Here is a 19,533-nt window from a genome sequence, read left to right on the forward strand (position 1 = left end):
TTCTAGATTTATTAATTTTATTTCTTTCTAACCAAGGTGAACAATGTCGCTCTTGGCCATTGACATCAGTCAACCCTTCCCCCCCATTTCCAGTGTCCTCTTCCCCCCAACATACACATACACTCATAAATATACATGCACACAGACACACACACACATATACACAGCCTCGTCCCGCCTGGTGCTTCTGTCGCGTCACATCGACCAGGGGGCTGGAACCATGCACCTTGACCCTTAACCCCTGACCTGTGACCTCTGTTGTCTGCTGCTGTATGGGCTCTGTGTGTGTGTGTGTGTGTGTGTGTGTGTGTGTGTGTGTGTGTGTGTGTGTTTTCTAGGGGACGTGAAGCAGCTGCTGGTCTGGATCCAACGGAACCTGCTGAAGGAACGGCCTGAGCTCTTTGTCCAGGGAGACTCTGTGTGAGTGTGTGCGTGCACTTGACACACACTTGATCTGTGCACAATGATATAACCCTAAAGGACATGTTATATGTCACACTGACACTGAAAACAAAAATCTTAACAGCCAAATATGACTAATATTTGATCAAAACTAAACAGCTTTCGGTATATTGAAAATGTGAAAATGAAACTGAAGTCGAGGAGCTTTCTGAAGCATTTTTTCCTGCAGTTCAGAAATGCTGGGGAAGAAAAAAACAGTCTAGCCTTGAGGTTATGGGTTTCAGTAAGATGATTACCTGTGTGCAAGTGTGTATGTGCATGCGAGCTTGTGCGCACACGTGTGTGTATGTGTGTGTGGGTCCAGGGCTTACAGCAGCCTTATAGGACTGGCTGACTTTTACAGCTGCCTTTGTGCAGGCCTATTTATAGCACCCCCTAACCAATGAATGAAGATAAAAGCTGGCCTACCTATAAACCGTATAGATTAGATGTGTGTGTTTGTGTGGACTTTATGTTGGCAGCACATGCTGCTTTTGAGCAAACCATCATCAAGGTGTTTCTTCATTATCTTTTTTAAAAACTGGGAGCTGTGTGTGATTAGTCTACAATCTTTACCCTTTTTTGTGCTTTCTGGAGGCAGCCCTGTTTTTGTGTGTGCGTACCGATTGTGCGGTCACGTTTGCATTCAGGTTCCTCTCACATCGCCCTGTCCCACTGACGTCATAGAGCATCTACAAGGTGGAGAGAAGCTTATTCAAACTGCTTCAGGCATTATCTCACCATCCACGCTACCTAAACAGTTTCATCTGTGGCTTTCGGGATTAAAACACACTGACATTATGTTTACAGGACTGCACCCATAGGTGCCTGTTGTCACCCTCCCCCAAAATCCCCATTATCCTCTTCTGAAGGGTGGTGATTTTTTTAGGCATCATCTGAATGTTATTTTTGGGCTGCCATTAATTTCCGGTGACAGTTTGTTTCCCCCCACGATCGCTTTTACCTCCGCCACTTATAACTGCTTTATTTTTAAAAAATCATCATGACTTTCAGTCCTTGTTAGTCAGAATATTGTGGAAATGTGTGATGCTTGTGCATATTAGCAGAAAGAGCAGTGTAAATGTACACAGCATGAGCAGCAATGAGAATAACCCCAAAGTGCTTGTTTATGATCTTATATGGGCCATAAAATGGACATAGCGCAGACATGCAGTCACTTATGCTGATAGATTTATTATCCTAAATATACCAGTGAGTGTTCTCAAACATTATACTTGTTGTCTATTAATTTTATACTGAGAGGTGTTTGAAATTAAAACACCTAAGAGTTGATTTCCTTTCTTTTCCTTCTGGTGTACATATTTGCATGCTTTGTAAAAACAATTAAAAATATTAAAAAATCATAGTTTTTGACCGAAAAGATTTAAGCAAAAACACATTTTGCTAATTTTACAAGTTACTTTTAGGTGTATTAATCAGTTGTCATTTTCTATTATCAATTACTTTGATTAGAACTGTTAGTCAGGCTGCACTTGCAAGGGAAGGACCTGATTTTTGATTCGTCACCCTTAAAGGTGAAAGAAAAAACAGTAATAATCAGTAAAACAAATTATTTTACATTTACATTTTACACAAAAATTAAAAATCATGCCCAACACAAAAGAGACTGTGATTTCTCTTTTATTTAACATCATTTGAATCTTTGTGGTATTGGTTTAGTTTTATTTCAAAACAACGGTAAATTTTGCTTTTTCTTTTAGTTTTTTAATTGTATTTGTTGATGCAGGATGCAGATTGCCTTTTCCCTGAGTTTGTTTGTTTTGTGCATCTGTTGAGACATTTACACGTGTGTATGACGTGTGTTTATGTCTGTTACCTTTGGGAAATGCGTCTGAATCAAAACGATGTGTTTTCCCACAGGAGACCCGGGATCCTGGTGCTTATCAACGATGCAGACTGGGAGCTAATGGTGAGCACTGGGAGCCACTGTCAGATGGTGTACAGAGTGTGTGTGTGTGTGTGTGTGTGTGTGTGTGTGTGTGTGTGTGTGTGTGTGTGTGTGTGTGTGTGTGTGTTGTGTGTGTGTGTGTGTGTGTGTGTGTGTTTCCAGCAGCTTGTAAAAACATGCATTATTTTTTTTTCTTTTAACCCTTATGTTTGTTTCCAGGATGTGCCATTACAGTTTAAATGATGGGAGGTCATGCACACAGCTGTGTTAATATGTTCATGCATAGATCTCTGTAACTACACACTCGTGTGGACATTTAATTTAGGACTGTTTGTGTGAGTGTGGAGGTTAGCTTGTATGCTCACTGATACTGAGATTGCTCATTTTCTCTGAGCCAGTTAATGTTTCATGTAACGTGAAAGCAGCTGCAAGACGAGTTTGTCCTTGGGGTCTCATATCTGAGCACGTATTTACATGCACACACAGTGTGAACGCTCCAATTTGAATCCATTGATTCAATTATAGGACACAAGATAGGATGTAAATGAAATGAAAAGTTTGTCATTGATTGGACCCCAATGGGAACAGAGGAGTGATACACATATTTGTATTAGTAAAGACAGATGCTTCTCCTTTGACTTGATATTGAATATTTGGTGTGTTTTCTGAACCTCAGGGGGAGCTGGACTACCAACTACAGGACCAAGACAACGTTGTGTTTATTTCTACTCTTCATGGAGGATAGCAAATGAGTGAGGAATACAAACACATCCTTGACTTCTCTGTAACAGCCTTTTCCTCCACATCTTCTGCACTCTTCACTTCTTTCCCTCCTCCACATCTTAACAACCCACCACCCCATTGGACGCTGCGGACGTGTCAGCCTGCACCGTGAGCTCTGACCGTGATTGATGTTGGTCCGCAGACATGAGTGAAAATTCAGAGATGGTTACCAAGAAAAATGTGGAAACTGTGAGACAGGAATTGTTTGCGTAACATTTTTTTTTAAATTCAGAAAGACAGGTGTAATCGCATGAAGCTGTGGGTGCACAGGTGTGAATATGAACACCTACAGTTGGTGTGTAAACCCTCATCTCCCTGCATCCTTTTTTGCAGCATGACTGTGAAACACAAACTGATCTTATCTTAGGGTCTACAATGACCTTCAGTCCACAAGAAGATTAAATAAAAGGCAACACTTTGCTTTAAACCCCCCTAATTAGCATCTGTAAGCCTTATGTGAACATTTAGCAATATGTTCAGAACACACTGTGCTGTAGTTGTAAGTGGATAAAAGGACAATTTAGGTGTTTTTCTTAAATGTATTTGTCAACAATTACCACAATACCGCTCAAAGAAAAATGGAAGTAAAAATATTGTTTCAGTTGTAACACTGTAATTTACACATATCCTTCAATTTTTTTTTAAAATAAAAACTATTATAACTTCTAAATTGCACATTCAATCTGTGTTTAAATAGACTGTCATTCATGACCTGTTTAAACACCAGTTACCAGTTATGGATGCTTCACATGTAGGGTTAAAGCTGTTGACAAATAATAAATAAACCAAAATGCCCTGCATATCTATCTGCTTACAACTATATTATTGTGTATTATAATATGTATTAAATGTTCATGAAATGCTTGGAAATGCTAATCGGGGGATTAAATAGTGTACTGAAGAAATGTATTTTTTATTTATTTTTTTTAATTTTATAATTTCTGGTCAAAGGTGATTGAAAAAAGATTTTTTCTTAGAATGTTTTATTCTTGCTTACATTTTTTCCTCGCAAAATGAAAATAAGATTAAAAACTTTTTTAAAAGAAAAATATAGTTCCTCCTTATCTTTACCCTAAATTCTGTAATTCTTTATAAAACGAGTATTTTTCTTGGGTTTTTAAACAAATATATATATTTATTTTACACCTACCTGTTTGAAGTGAACGATTATTTTCAGTCAAAATAACGAATTAAACTACAATAAATCAGAAAATACACTTCTTAAACACACTTAATTTAGCCTATTAAGAGTTTTGCAATTGCAATAAATATTTTTCTTGTGATTTTCTACTGCTACATGTTACATCCTCTATGTTTATGTTATTGTTCTCCAGTGTAAAGCTTATTCTTTCACAATTGTCCAAACCACATTGTGTGTTTCTGCAATTGACAGCATTTCTGTCGACTGTGTCACCATAAAATGCATTTTTGGCAGAAAAGATTCAAAGCACCCATGTAGGCTACCGCACGCAGAGGCCTACAGCCAAACGCCTTCCTCGATTAGGATTTTACACCACGCTTCGATAATTCCTGGTGATAGCTTATATCTGATCGATTTAAGACAAGCTCTGTGATCTCATGCAGTTTTAGGCTGATTAGATGAGACTTGAGGGAGATTTTACCTTCCTATCCTGAGCTGGAATATGCATAAGAGCGGAGGGGGTCGAGGGTGTGTTTGTGTGTGTGTGTGTGTGTGGTGATGGTGGTGATGGTGGTGGTGGTGGTGGGTGGGGTGTGAACTACAGGACCACTGCGGGAGGTCGAGGTCTAGCCTCCAGGCTGCCCTCCCCTGAACGCCCGGGGCGACCTAAAACCTTTTCTCGGTTGTGGAGTCCGATTTGCAACGGGAAACCGGCCGATAATGGCCGGTAGAAAGAAAATGCTAATGAGGCTGCGAGGGGGTTATAGAGAGGAGAAAGTGTAGCTCTGTGTCAGCGAGTGCAGGCCGAGGATACTGAGTGTGTGTGAGAGGGAGAAGATGATCAAAAACATGGTTCTGCATGTGTTTACAGGCTTGATGCTCTTACAGGCCACCATTTAAAAATGGACCAAATATTAAAAACATCAAAGGTTTCAAAGTTTATAGGCTGTTTAAAATTTTAAGGCTTGTTAACCTTTTTTTTAAATAAAATAATATTTTAGCAGTTATAGCCCATACATTAGACTCAAATTTTCTATAATGCTATAATAATACAGTCAAGATTGTGCCCATAATTTATTCCCTCTTCCATTGTTATGCAATGCATGCAAGGTTTGGACTATTTCCTGGGCCTGCACTGTTCATAGTCTAGTCCACAGCCTGCACACTGACTAGCTGCTCAACAGGGGAGATGGTGACGATGCAGGTGGTGAGAGTCGACCTCACCGTCACCATCACATCACACAAGTGTATCATAACTACTCTGAGCAGCTCAGTGGGCATAAAAAGGCGCCTGTGATCTCCACTGTGTAATAAACAGCCATGTAGTAAACAGTAGCCAATAAAAATAAAGTGCGAGATTATGATTTTACATAATAGCATTGATTTCAGGCTGTCAGGATGTTTGTAAAATTATCTTTTCTAAAAGCCAGGCTAACGAAAAAAAGGAGGGAAACTAGCTTGCCACTCATGAAAATATACATTTACCCCTAATATTTCGATTATGCTGACAAAAGCAACTGTTGACAGATTTGCTCTCCATCGTGTTTTCCTGTTGCACTAATGGTTACCTGCAGTGCTGGGGCTAAAAAGAATGTTAATAACACGTATACAACAATGTGGTGGGAAATATACAAAAAAGCTTGCAGCCTGCATGTCCAAATAACTCTTAATTAGGAGTATTTCTTTAGATCTCTGGCCAAAATCATAACAAGACTTAACTCTTAAAATCTGCTGATTATTATTTAAAAATTTGCCTCCTTATATATTTTTTTAAAACGCAGAAAATCACCTTCACAAATCAGTGCATTTGTGCTTCACATATTAAAAAAATAGTTAGGCTAACATAAGTTTGTAATTCAGAGGCTACTGGTATTCTGAAAAATAAATAAATAGAAACAGTGACAGAGTCCACATGATGCACTGATCCCCTGGATTAAGAAAATGTTAGCCTTCAATGTTAAGCAACAACAGCACACACACACACACACGTTTGCTTTGTGTGTGTGTGTGTGTGCTGTTGTTTTCAATTAAATGGCGATCGTACGAAATAAAAAAAAAATTCAAAAGATATTTAGAAGAAGAAAATTCCTTTTAGAGATCTTTTTTAAAAATTATTTTGCAATAAATGTGAAAACGTCAATAATTTAATCATCCGTAAGATTAATATTATTGTATTTTTTTAAAGAATGTGTTGTTTTAGAAAAACATAATTAGAAGTATTATAATCAGTGTAATCATTCATTTAAAAAATATAATAATGAAAAAAGTAAAAAGATTAATTTAAATTTAAAAAAAACTAATGGCCCAAAAAGTGTCCCACGTGATTGATGAGTGACGCTGTTTGGCTCCAGAGATTTGGCAGCATCAATCATCAGGCCTCCTCTGTTCTGTGTGTTTTCTGCTTTTACAGCACTGTGACACAATATGTAGTTATTTTTCCTTAGAGGCACTAAATGCATTTAAAAACTGTGTTTTCAGTCATTTATCTGTGGCTAAGTGGCTTCCTGTAGAATGCACGTTGCCTTAATAGGCTCTAAATGTGCTCTTAATATATTGATAAATTATCAGGAATTATTTCACTATTTTTATAACCAAATTCAGCATTTAACGAAGACTTTTTAAAAATGTATTCAGTCTGCTTCGCTCATTTCCTCGACCATGCCTCCATGTATGTGATGGTCCAGATTTTAGCTCCTCACGTGCATCTCGTGCTGCATGCAGGCCTCACTCTGCGACCACTCAACTCACTGCTTTCTACTATTTGCCAAACACAGTCGATACATCAATGCTCCCAGTCGATATTTGCCATTTAAAACAAACAGTCTTGATTAGATCTTCGACAAAGTGTAAATACCAATCGGGCCAACCATAACGCACACCTCGAAAAACACACTACACGAGGCAGAGTAAGGTTTCTCCCCCACTTTATTTGGCCCCCGTCCTTTTCCCTCCACAACACGCTAAATGTGCTCCGTATCTTACCTGAAACGAGACAGTTACAAAACAAAACGAGACTAAAAGGCCTTTCTGTAGCCTTCTTTGTGGTTCGGAGGCCCCACATTCTTGATGTGGCGTTTGGCCAAAGACAGCAGTGATGAATGTGAGTCTGCAGCAACAGATGTCCATACACAATTCTTGGGGTTGAATTTGAGTTTACTCAAGAATTGCGTTTGGACAATCAGTCGCTAAAGACTCCTGTGTATCCTCTGCCAGGATTAAAAAGGAAGAAATGAAGCATTTGATTATTTAAATCACAAGTGTGCACGAGCAGTTATTGTATAGGCCCTATGGCTGCACCTGCTACGGCTGCCTAAATGCCCTTTGACAGTATTGGCTGCGTCTGACGCGGAAAACTGTTTTCTTTTCGCCTTTTTTTCTACAAGATAGGGAGTTGCAGTACTGTGCATTATTTTTGACATCCTCTCTGCTCAGCATTGCCTCGGATTTGGCTTCTCGTAGAGAGAAATCTCACAATGCATTTCCAACAGTGAGCTGTCGCAGCAGAAAACTAAACCTTAAGATATTTTTTAAGAATAAAAATATTCAAATAAAGCCTGTAGTACAACTTTAACCCAAACTAGTGCATCTTAAATGCTTAAGCAGAGAAGGTCGGACTGATCTCCACATTTTTGCATTTTTTTTGATAATGCCAAGAAGGCATTGTTGCAGCCTCAGTCACTTCTGCTGTTTTTTGAAGCATCCTTTCCCTATAGGGAAAGTATACTTTCTCTTTTAGCTGCCTCACTGGTTGCTAGTTGTAAAGTTAACCCCAAGTCTGTCCACATCTCTGGGCCCTTAAGATGGCTGAATGGCCGCTGCATCTTTAAGTAAAAATGTCATCTCCTTTTGGAGAGTCTCACTTTTAAAGTCTTTCTTTTAAAGACGGGAAAAAACATGAAATGAAACAGCTTAAGTGAAGTTAATTTCATTTTAAAGTCCGAGGTGAACGTTAGAAAAACGCCATTTCTGCACCTGTGCAGGCTACTGTCATCGATTCGGGGAAAGACTGTTCAGTTCTGGTGCCTCAAGATGCACAATGGCTTTCCACGGATATTACATTAAAAAATCCCTCCTATTTGAAGACTTGGAGCGTTTTCGTTCTTTCCTCTGGTGTTTCATAGCTGGTGATGAAACCGACATTTAAAAAAAAGAAAAGAAAAGAAAAGAAAAGGAAACCCCTTAGTTCCCGTTGGTGCGTCCTTGGTTCAGTTCCCACGTCGTGCGTTCTCTCGGATCTCCGTGCTCCGTCCAGAAGCCCCCCAGCGAGCAGCGGAGGATGGTGACAAAAAAAGAGGCTGAGGAGCAAAGAAGAGCAGCGGGCTTCCCGGTGAGACGCTCCTGCCTCGCTTCCATCCTTCCTGTACGGGTCTCTCGGACTGACTGACTGGATGCATGTCTCCTGCCCTCCTGGCTTTTTCTTCACGCTGCTCCAACAATAAACGCTGCGGCCGCGACGCAAGGCGGAGAGAGGAGTGGAGAAGGTCCTCGCTTGGTACTGAATTTGAATAACACCACGGGGTGATAAATGTCCATTGTACTGCTTAAGTAATGAATCTCCGCTGTCCTCTATGTCACACACACACACACACACACACTCACACACACACGCACATACACACACACACACACACACACGCCAGCAGCTGCGATGAGGGACCAGCAGCCCCTCTTAAAGACACAACAGCCCTATTTTCTACCCCAAAAAGAGATTACAATCCCGACACTGTTTACTCTCTGACCGCACTGCATGACGTTTAGTGTTTGTCTTGTGCCCCCTCTCTTGTGTGAGCAAACTAGTGCAACGCTGTAACCAGGCACTTGGACATAAAGCGGCGCCTTCAGCGCCATGTGCAGCCTTTCTGCTGCAGAAAAGGGCAGCCTACTGTAGGCCTGTGTGGCAAAGTGTTTGTCCGGAGTGACAGAAAATGAGTGGATTATATGATGCTCATGTGACAGCCGATTGAAGGGGCAACAGAGGCTGCGTTGTTTCATAGTTTAAATGTGGATAAATCTCACAGTTTGTACAAAAAGATGCAGTCAGAAACAAAAAAACAAAAAAAAAAAAAAAAAACGCACAACTGCAATGGGCATTTTGTCAGGGCTCAGCATGTCATTGCACTTTTTCTATTAATACACGATTGTGTGTCACTTGTGCAGCTTTTCTTTAATTTATTTTAAAACACACGAGGTTAAATCTTTAAGCCCCCAGGCGCACCTGACTACACTCTGAACAAAATGACTAATGAGACCAGTTTAGGTATTTTTTTACAAGCACGAATGCAAAAGAACCAAATTAAATAGCGTATTTTGAGTGTTTTCTGTCTGTATGCCCCATAACTGCAATTTAAACACTGAAAAAATCTCATCAAGGCAGCTGGCAAGCTTTTGTGTTCATGCGTAAAACGGTTTTGCATAAATGCCCCAATATGTGAGTATAATTCAAGAGGTAAGAAGTGTTAAGCTTGTCTCTCTCTCAGTGGAAACTCGAATCTGAATCAAGCCCATCCTCATGTCGTGCATATCAGCAGTTTTGAATGCTGCGTTTGCTCTGCAGCTTTTTGATGCTTACAAACGCCACCTCCTCTCTCTCTCTCTCTCTCTCTCTCTCTCTCTCTCTCTCTCTCTCTCTCTCTCTAATAAATCATCCTGTCTGATCCCGCCCCGGGCGCAGGGGGATCCTCCTCTTTAAAGCTCAATCCGTTTTTTCCCTTTTCATCCTTCTGAAGAAGCCGAGTTAACCTCTGCTGATCCACAGGGCCAGAGCCCCTCTCAGGCCCAGCCCGCCTCTCATTCATTCAGCCAGTCACTCATTCATTGCTCTTTTTTTTTGAGTGGTGAAAAGCAAACCCCTCCATCTCCACTCCCCTCCTTCCCTCTCTCCCTCTTTGCCTTTTCATGCCCTGACTCTTCCAGAGGCGGGAAACTCAGAAGTCAAGAGGGTCCACTTTCACTCTCACCTTGACATCCACTCACTTATGGTGCTCAGGGTTACGGATCTGGAGAGTCAGGACACTCTTACTTTACGCTGAGTACCACATTGCAATAATGTGTTCAAATGAACATGTGCTGCTAAGATCACAGAAACGCCTGCAACATAAATGTATTATTTTGAACTATATGTTGCCAACATGTGGCAAAACTGACAGTTCAAAAAGTGATGCACATAATGTACGGCATCAGCTGCTTTTTTTAATACTTTTTTTTCAAATTGTCAATAAACATCTTTGAACCTGCAAATTACATCTCAGACCGCAAACCATTGAAATATTAGATAGGTTATCCTTTTAAGGTGATACAGGCAGATAATGAGACAAAGGGCCCCACTACCGTTGGGGCTACTGTTGTTTTGTGTGTCTTTGCAGTTTTTATGTGTGTCTTTGAAGGAATTTTGTGTCTTGAGGTAATTTTTAGTGTTTTTGGGTCATATTGTATCTGTTTTTAGACATTGCTCTCTTTGAGAGTGAGGTTTTTATTTTTTATTTTGTGTCTCTTTGCAGTTGTCTTGTGTCTCAGAGACGATTTTCTGTATTTTTATTTCTTTTTCTTTGGTCATTTTGTGTTTCCTAGTGGTTATTTTATGTCTTTTCAGTCATTTTGTGTCTCTTTGAGATAATGTCCTGTAGTTTTTGGTCATTTTATCTCTGAGGTATTTTTTGACTCTATGAGATAATTTGATCTATTTTTTTTCATTTTGTGTCTTTTTTAGGTGATATTTTTTGGTCATTTGTCTCTTTGAAATAATTGTATCAAATTCTGGTGTTTTTTTGTCTCTGTGATAATTTTCTGTATTTTCTGGTCATTTTGTCTCTGAGGTAATTTTGTGTGTTGCTGAAGTAATTTAATCTAATTTTTGGTTATTTTGCATCTCTTTTAGGTACCTTGTGGTCATTTTGAGCCTCTTCCTGGTCCTGGACATTTTGCAATTGAAGGCATGGATACAAACCACTTTAAGGCTAAGTATGACTATTGTTCTTTAATAGATGAATTAGATTCATAAGCCAATTTTTTGGCTTCCAACCTCTCGTGCACAATGTTCAAACTTTTTTCAGATCTTACTGTCATTTTTCAATATGTACATACGTGCTGATTAACTAAACTAAACATTAAGATCAAGCACTGAGAGAAGATTGCTATTTTAAAATTTCATTCCTTTACTTCTTTTTCTTAAGTTGTGTGTATTTGACTTCTGCAGCACAAAGCTGAATGTGAAAACTTTGCATTTAAAAAAATCTTATCAGAACAATTTAAGGCTTTATAGCGACACAAAAACTTGTGAAACACTATCTTCAGTTGTTGAATTAAAGCCTTTTAGTGCAGTAGCTTTCATGTTGGCTGTTAGTCTTGGTGGTGTATAGTAGGGGTGTGTGTGTGTACACACAGAAACAGTAGGGGACCGCTGCACTCTACGCAGGGGCCACTGTGCTTCCCTCCATTCACAAATCAATGTTTAACCCGCTGGCTAAAAGGCCTGGCAGGGGAGAGGGAGGCCCAGTCGGCAGGGAGAGCTATGAAACCATCCCGTCGAGAGATGGAGAGGAGAGAGAGGACAAAGGGAACAGGGGAATCCTTAAAATAAACCTCCTCTGGTGAAGGCATCTCCACCCCGCTGCTAGGGCACGGCTATAGAGGATGGAGAGTGGAGTGGAGAGGTTACAGAGAGAGGCAACGCTGTAGCAGGGAATGTCATTGGAATTTATAGTGGGAAGAATGTTTGGGCAAGACAGGACGTAGAGTTTAACGGACAAAGAGGGAAATTGGGAGGAGAGCTATTGAACAGGCTCAGTGGACAAACACAAGTTCGTCCACATATCTACCCAATGGAGCTCTACTCTTTTTGAAAAAGATCACTATGGGATTAGCACTACACTAATTTCATCCAGCAGCCATGATAAAAGTGGGACTTGTTCATCTGCATTGACGCAGATTTCAGAAATTTTGGATTTCAATGATTATGGCAGGGGTTGAATATTTTTTATTTTCAAGAGAGACAGAGAAGGGACCCCATGATATTGTATAAAATGGAGTAGTGTTGGGGATAATTGTCTTAATATTTTGGCATCTTGTTTGTTCTGGCCTGTAGGTGTGAATTCAGCCACAGCTGTAGCATGGCGAGGGGAGGTAGCCTCACCTTCTGCATCATCCGCAGTGGTTTCTGGGATGGACAGTGTGTCAGGGTCCCCTGTTTGAAAAGTTATAAAACTGCCCATTGCGGCCTGTATAATGATACAGGTAATAGGCCAATTTGTGGGGGAAAAAGGTGCCACAAAGTGATTTAGCATTAATTAAGTCACATGATTGCACAAGGATTCATGGGTAACAGTTAGCCTATCACTAATTTTGTAGGAGCCATAATGTGTATTTATCCTCTTTTGTTGTATTTGTTTATGCCGCACATGTTCTTTTGGTTCACTTCTCGTCGTAGGAATTGGCACGGGGGGGTTGATTTCACATTATTTACCTGTTCATTCACTGAGGTGGCGGCACTTAGACAAAGAGGATGAGTGAGGCCCTGCTATTTTCTGTTGACTGATAAAATCACATTTCATCGTTTTGCTTCTGTTATTCCAGTTTCAAGTCCTTTGTTAATAAATAATCATCAGCATCTTTAGACGTCATCATGATTTTCTTTAAAGCAGTCACAGTTACGAGCCTGCTTAGCCTCTTTGTGGCTTCTTTATTGGTGGTAGTCGCTATAAATGTTATGTAACTAAATAGGCCTCATGAATAGACCAATTTATCTTCCCTTATAACATGTTGGATTAATTAAATGTGTATTGTCAGGCACATTTTAATTTTTGATGAAAAAAACTTTTAAAACTTCAATTATGTAGGTGTAATTTGGTGGCCCACCTGCAGTATCTCTAAGGACCCCCTAGGTGTCAAAGACCCCCTGTTGAAGACCCAGGATCTAGAGAAAATGCATTTGTATTCCCCAATAAAACATTTAAGTGGCAGAGGACTTTTATTTTGACAAAATTTAAGACATTGTCACTGTAAATTGATGCAGAAAACGATCATATTGATACATAGAAATTCACCAAATAAAAGAAATTAAAAACAAAACGTATACTCTTGTTTACTGGTAGCTTGCAATAGTTAGTGGAGAAAATGTAAGTGATAGGAAATGAAATATGATGCACAACCAGGGGCATTAACTGAGACAAACAGCAAATGCAGGAAGCAAACTACAGAGCGGCAGAAATCTTAAGGCCATGACACTCTAAAAAGAGTCTTACCTTTCATTCTGTGTCCTACAGTCTCATGTGAACATGTACTTTTGCTTTATTTTTGCACATTCATTTACTTCCCGCAAAGCTGTAATGTTGCGTCTTGGTAAAATATTTTAGGTGTTTGACAGATGAAGCCAAATCTCATACAACTTTACTATCAATTTTAGCTGACAGGAGATTGCTTCACATCTTACTGGAGGTCAAGAATTTGACCTTGCGACCAATGAAAAGGCACTGAAAACGTAAAAAAAAAAGACACACATATGAGTGAGTGTGAACCGTAAGTTTTACCTGGTGTAAAAAAAGTTGACTCATCAGAGATTAAGGGGGTGTACTTTGTGACACTGATGAAAGGCGGGATGGTAAAATAGATCCTGACGAATCACCAAGTGGCATAATGGCTGAGATTAAAAGATTAAAAGAAAATTCTCATATAAATGCACAACTGAGTGTGTCCTGCTACTCCCCGCTCAGACCAGTACACACCTCTCTTCTGCCAGCACTACACACACGCATGCACACACTCCTTCCCCCCAAGCATGCCGCTGCCTAAACATCCCCCAGAATTCTTTGACAGTGGCTGCGCTGTTGCTTGGCAACGAGGCGACGGACAGCGTCATCCAGGGAGTAACAGAGAAGATGAGAAGCAGAGAAGTCTCCACTAATCTCACCATTACTTTGTAGAGATCACAGGGCTCCAGAGCGTTCCAAATATCCTGTAATTTGTTATTGTGTGTCCGTGTTTGAAGGACTAAAAGATACTAAAGTAAACCGGCCTTAAAGTAAACGAGCAAGATTTCTGTGAGTTTTTTAGAGTTTAAAAAGGTGAAATTCCTCAATCATACCTCGGCAACTAAAATCCTTAAATTGACTTTGAACTGCAGCAGCGTAAAAGTAGAAGATGAGTTTAAGAGAAGGTCCCAGCGTCTCGTTATCCTGAGATAAAACCTCCACTTCACATTACACCAGACTGAACGGCTCATTGTCATCATCATCATCTACTGAAAAATAAGTTAACTGGGCAGGTATTTCATTTAACAACATTAAAATCGAATAGATTTTTGAAAAAATCAAATAAGAAATTGTAAATATTTATTGACAATCTTTTTCATATTCATAAGAGCAGATAATGAAATCACACCTGTATCACTGCCCTCATAATCTCATTATTTCAGTCATCGCCAGAGCTTTCAGGCTGAGCATCAGTTTCTTTGTGCTGACTAAGTGGTGTTGTGTAAAGACTGGAGTTGACGTGCACAGGTTTTTTGGTTTTTTTTACTGAAACAATTCTGTTTAAGTGCTTGAGTCAAACAGCTGTATTGGACACCTGGGGTAAAAAAAACAAAACCAAAAAACAAAAACCTAGCCTACTGGCCTGTCAGTCACTTTATCCATACTGTCTGTTGCCTCTTCCCCTGTCGACTGTGATCAGAAACATGACATCTGTTGGGTTGAGAATTTCTTATCTGACATTTGCAAACTCAAGGGCCTAGGTTTCATTTCAACATTGTGGGGGTCCTGTGAATTATCATCAAACACACAGCATCAAACACTTAACTTGCTGCATTTTGTGGATTTTTTATGCACCAATTTGTGCCTTACCTGCGTCAGCTCATGGTGTAAATGTCTTTAATTTCATCAGAATAAAAGTCCTCTGCTACTTTCATGTTTTTATTGAGGGGGACAAATGCACATGCTTCTAAATATGGAGGGGGATATGTCCCCAGCGTCCCCCCTTAAATCTTAAAACATTGTCACAGAAACAGCTTTTGTTGGATTAATTTCATATTTTGAAAGAGGAACTTCTTACAAAAAACAATTGAGTTTCAACAAAAGTATGGGCATTTTCTTTTTAAAAAGGTAAATATAGAGTGAATGGATGTCATTTCAATGCAACAAAATGTGAACCCCAAAAACTAACCTTAACCTACACAGGGGCGTAGCACCAAATTCTGGGCCCTATGCATAAGCAGTCTCTGTGGGCCCCCCACCCTTCCTCGCTTAATCCATGTCCTGTTCATGCACTTTTTTATTTATTTATTTTTACAAAGCTGGCTTTTTTTCTGTTCATTTTTTTTTCCTTCTTCTCTTTTTTGGACCCCGGTTTCCATTTATTAGGGAAAGATGTGTAGGTGCCTTAGCTGCCTTTATTGCAGAGCGGGTAAATAATTTTGTGCCTGTAGCAGGTGAGAGGAAACTCAGGGAGTTTACATATTTTTATTTAATTCTATTTATTTGTTTATTTTAATTTTGAAAAAAATGACACACTACTACATAAAAAAAATTGCCAGAATGTAGGAAATTAAGTGTTTAATGCTCAGATTTTTCCCTCATTACATATGTGTCCCCCCAGAGTTCAAATGAAATCTATGCTGTTGTAGCAGCTTATTGTTGCTCTCAGGAAAAATTCTCGAGTTTTTCAAATATCAGCTGCTCCATAACCAAATATAGAGATGTTGTTTTCTTGAAAATGACATGAAATTTTCAGTTCATAAAATTGATTTAGCAAGATTTTCATAAGCTCAAGTGGTCAAAATTTTCTGAACCGATAGATGATTATGTGTTTACAATAAATTAACAAAAAAAATTAAATTAACAAAAAAATCATTGATAAAAATTCTGATAATCAATTAATCGTTTAAGATCAAGGAAAAGAAAATCCTTTTTCTGGTTCCAGCTTCTCAGAGGTAAAGATATGCAGCTTTTCTCTGTTTTATATCAGTGTAAATGGATCATGGATTAATAGATTATTCACAAACAATCATCAAAATCAGCAGTCTTACTGGAGTCACTATAGATTTTCACACCATGCAAAGAAACAAATCACTGATACAGCAGCTCAATTGGACATGAGCTCAGATGAAACACATGACTCCTTAAATTGTGGAAACATCACACTCCTGAGATACATGAGATGACATGGGAGGAGGGGAGCAGACAGAGCAGGGCTGCTATAGCTGCTGAGTAAGAGGGTATGTGCCACGGCTCAGACCCTGAGTGACAGGTATTGACCTGCCCAGCCAAAAGACGTCTCTGTGGGAACGCTATTGATTATTGCCACAGCAATAAAGGTCCCGGAAGCTTGTGAGAATGTCACGACTCTCCACTGCCGGTCCCAACACGCAAACACAAAGACAGAAACACTTTCACTGTGACACATCCTAACCTACAGCCACTCATTCTCTCACACTAACTAAAGCGTTCTGCCTGGGTGAAGAAAAGATGAAAGGGAGATTGGTGGCACAGTGACTGCCTGGCGGGTCGAGGTGTACATTTGTGTGTGTGCACATGCATGAGTTGGTCCAAAAGACACATTTACCCCAGTGGCATCATGCAGACAGCTTTGGTTTATTTTGCTTGAATTTTGAGATATTTGTCATTTAGATTTCTGCTGCTACTCCAGTACAATGGAGGTGAATGGAATTTCATTTGTTAAAAAATGTACTATTTTCAAGTGTTTATTTCAGGAGACGAATGCACATTTTCTTTAAATTGAGGGGGACATGCCTCTTGTGCGGCAATTTCCCCAATCTACGCCAATGTAATTATGCAGGACAAGTGGGGAACTGTCTCTAAAATGACACATTGCTGCTTAATTTCCAAAATATCTGTTTTTGAGTGCTTTAAGTGCCACATGCAAAATGTTAATCATTTCCACTGTATTGCCAAGTCTCAGGATTAGATATTTCAAAATCTGCACAAATAAAACCAAACTACATGCATGACTCAATATCAGCATCAGTAAAAGAGAAAATATAGCTAGTTTTTGTAGTGTAGCTAACTGTATTTACTCAAGTACTCCAGTAAATTTTGGAAACCTGTTTTGTACTTCTCTAGATTTGAAAAGATATAGAAAAATGTACATTCCTCAATGACTCTTTGGCAAGGGTTAAGGTGCTATATCGTGCCGCTTCTACTCAAAGAGCATTTGGAGTATTCCCACCGATGGAGTCTAGACTCTGGTGGTGGAGGTGAGGAGAGGGATGGCTGAAAACGAGGGTGATGGGATGAGGAGCAGGACTGGGTGGTGGATGTGGTGCAGACTGGAGGTGAAAGGGGGTGGAGGAGGGTTGCGTCTGTTTGTCCTAAAATGACAACTGACAGCAGCAGAAAGGAGAACAGTTTTAAATTTAACAGCAACGACATGATTGGCTGAGGAAGATCGTGGCAAAATCGGGTTGGATTAACTTAGAGTGACGCCCATAGTCAGCTGATAGAGTAGAAGCTGGAGGGAGGCTGAGAGATTTCTGAATGAAAAAAAAGGCGTAAAGAAAGTCTTCCTGACTGATTTTACGACAAGCGTCATTTTTGTTTATCAGGGAAAGAAAAGGATTCTAGCTCTTTTAAGCCAACATGTTGTAAGAAATCATGAATGATTGTCATATTTAAAAGCACATTGGTATCATCTGGCATCATTAAAGGGGCCCTAGGCTCAAAAATTTAAAAAAACAACATAGTGCTATGACACCTCTAATGTTTCTATATACTTGACAAAGTGTTTTATAGCACCTTTAAGAGATGGATGACATGCGTCGACACAGGTTTTCCTATGATTACAAGCCGAAGAACTGTTTTTGGGTACTTTAAAGCACCATTTTTCTGTAGAGTTTACAAATTTATTAGTTACTTCACAGATTCAAATTAATAGAAAATAGAAACTAATTAATTAATTAAAACTAAACTAGCAACTAATAAATTATGATACAGCCTATTTTTTAAATAAATTAACCCTTTGAAACCTGAGAAAATTGGCAACAAGCAATTTAACAACAATTTAAAAAAGAAAAAAAGGAAAAAAAAAAGAGCAAGAAATTAGTAAAAAGTCACAAGAAAATTACCACAAAAAAACAGAATTAAATTTTAAAAAATGGAAAACGATAAACAAGGAAATGACCTGGGAAAATGTGAGGAAAAAAATAATAAAAAAAAAAAATAAATAAAATATATCTTTTTAATATATTCTTTCTGTAACATAATGTTAAATGTATGATCATGATAATTCTAACTATATATTTTACCCTATTTTTTAAATTCTAATAATTTTCTTTCCCTTTTTCTCAATACAAATTTGTATTTTGCGGGGAAATTTCCTTCAATTTTGGTTCTTGAAGTATATTTTGAATCCAATACTTTGGTACTTTTACTTTTTAAGTAAAATTGTGAATGCAGGACTTTTACTTGTAACTGAACATTTCTACATTTCTCTCTATATTTTTACTTTAAATAAAGTAAAAGATCTATACTTCCTCCATCATCATTTCAGACAAGTATACAAGCCTCAATAACTGCAGTTTATCGACTTTTTTCAGTCTCTTTCCTGCAATCTGGCCAAAACAATGAAGATTTTCCCATTCTCTCTTTCTCTCTCCTTTGCCCGCCGTCTTTAATGCACACACCCCCTCACACACAAACGCCATCTCCACCCTTGACCTCGCAGTGAAAAGTTAGTGCACCCGAGGTTGAACTCTCCCAGATCTGCCTCCACCACAAACGCTGGGAAAGTGGCCTGACATACGTATATGTGTGCGTGTGAGCGTGTGTTTGTGTGTGAGTGTGGCAACACTTGGGGTGTCATGAATAGGAGGGATTTGACCCTCAACCCCTCTGACCTGTCCACACAAACGACCCCTTTAACCCAACTCGGCTATTGTCAGCCATGACTGCCTGCGTTTATTCAGAGAGCCCGCCAAAGGAGGCAAAATTCATTATATACCACTTTGCTTATTATTTTCCACCCACATTTATGTCTTTATTCCTCCCCACATTTCATCGTCCTTCTTTCCATCATCCCCATTGTCTTCCGCCGGCTCCCATCACTACTCTTTTGGCTTTTTTTTCACAGACTCTGTCCTGTCAACCTCAGCTTCTGGTCCTGGATTTTCAATCGAGTTCTGAGCAGATTGAGCAAAATTATTTGCATCTTTATTCACTATGGTGTAGCTATACTAAATTTTCAGATGAAAACTTAATTCAGTGCCTTTACCACATATTTTTGAAAAATTATCATTTTAAAAAAAATAATTTTTCAC

The 19,533-nt window shown here is 39.2% G+C and overlaps 1 protein-coding gene across 1 annotated transcript in view; it reads left to right on the plus strand.

Annotated features, from left to right (window-relative positions):
• urm1 (ubiquitin related modifier 1) overlaps positions 1–4,089 on the plus strand; it is a 13,372-nt gene extending 9,283 nt beyond the window's left edge. Inside the window, exons 3-5 of the mRNA XM_042508752.1 lie at positions 339–420; positions 2,323–2,371; positions 3,027–4,089. Of these exons, the coding sequence (XP_042364686.1) occupies positions 339–420; positions 2,323–2,371; positions 3,027–3,095 (200 nt within the window). The 3' untranslated portion in view covers positions 3,096–4,089. The remainder of the gene's footprint in view (positions 1–338; positions 421–2,322; positions 2,372–3,026) is intronic.
• The last annotated feature ends 15,444 nt before the right edge of the window (positions 4,090–19,533 follow it).

Source organism: Plectropomus leopardus, chromosome 20 (genome assembly GCF_008729295.1).
Source record: "Plectropomus leopardus isolate mb chromosome 20, YSFRI_Pleo_2.0, whole genome shotgun sequence".
Lineage (NCBI taxonomy): Eukaryota > Metazoa > Chordata > Actinopteri > Perciformes > Serranidae > Plectropomus > Plectropomus leopardus.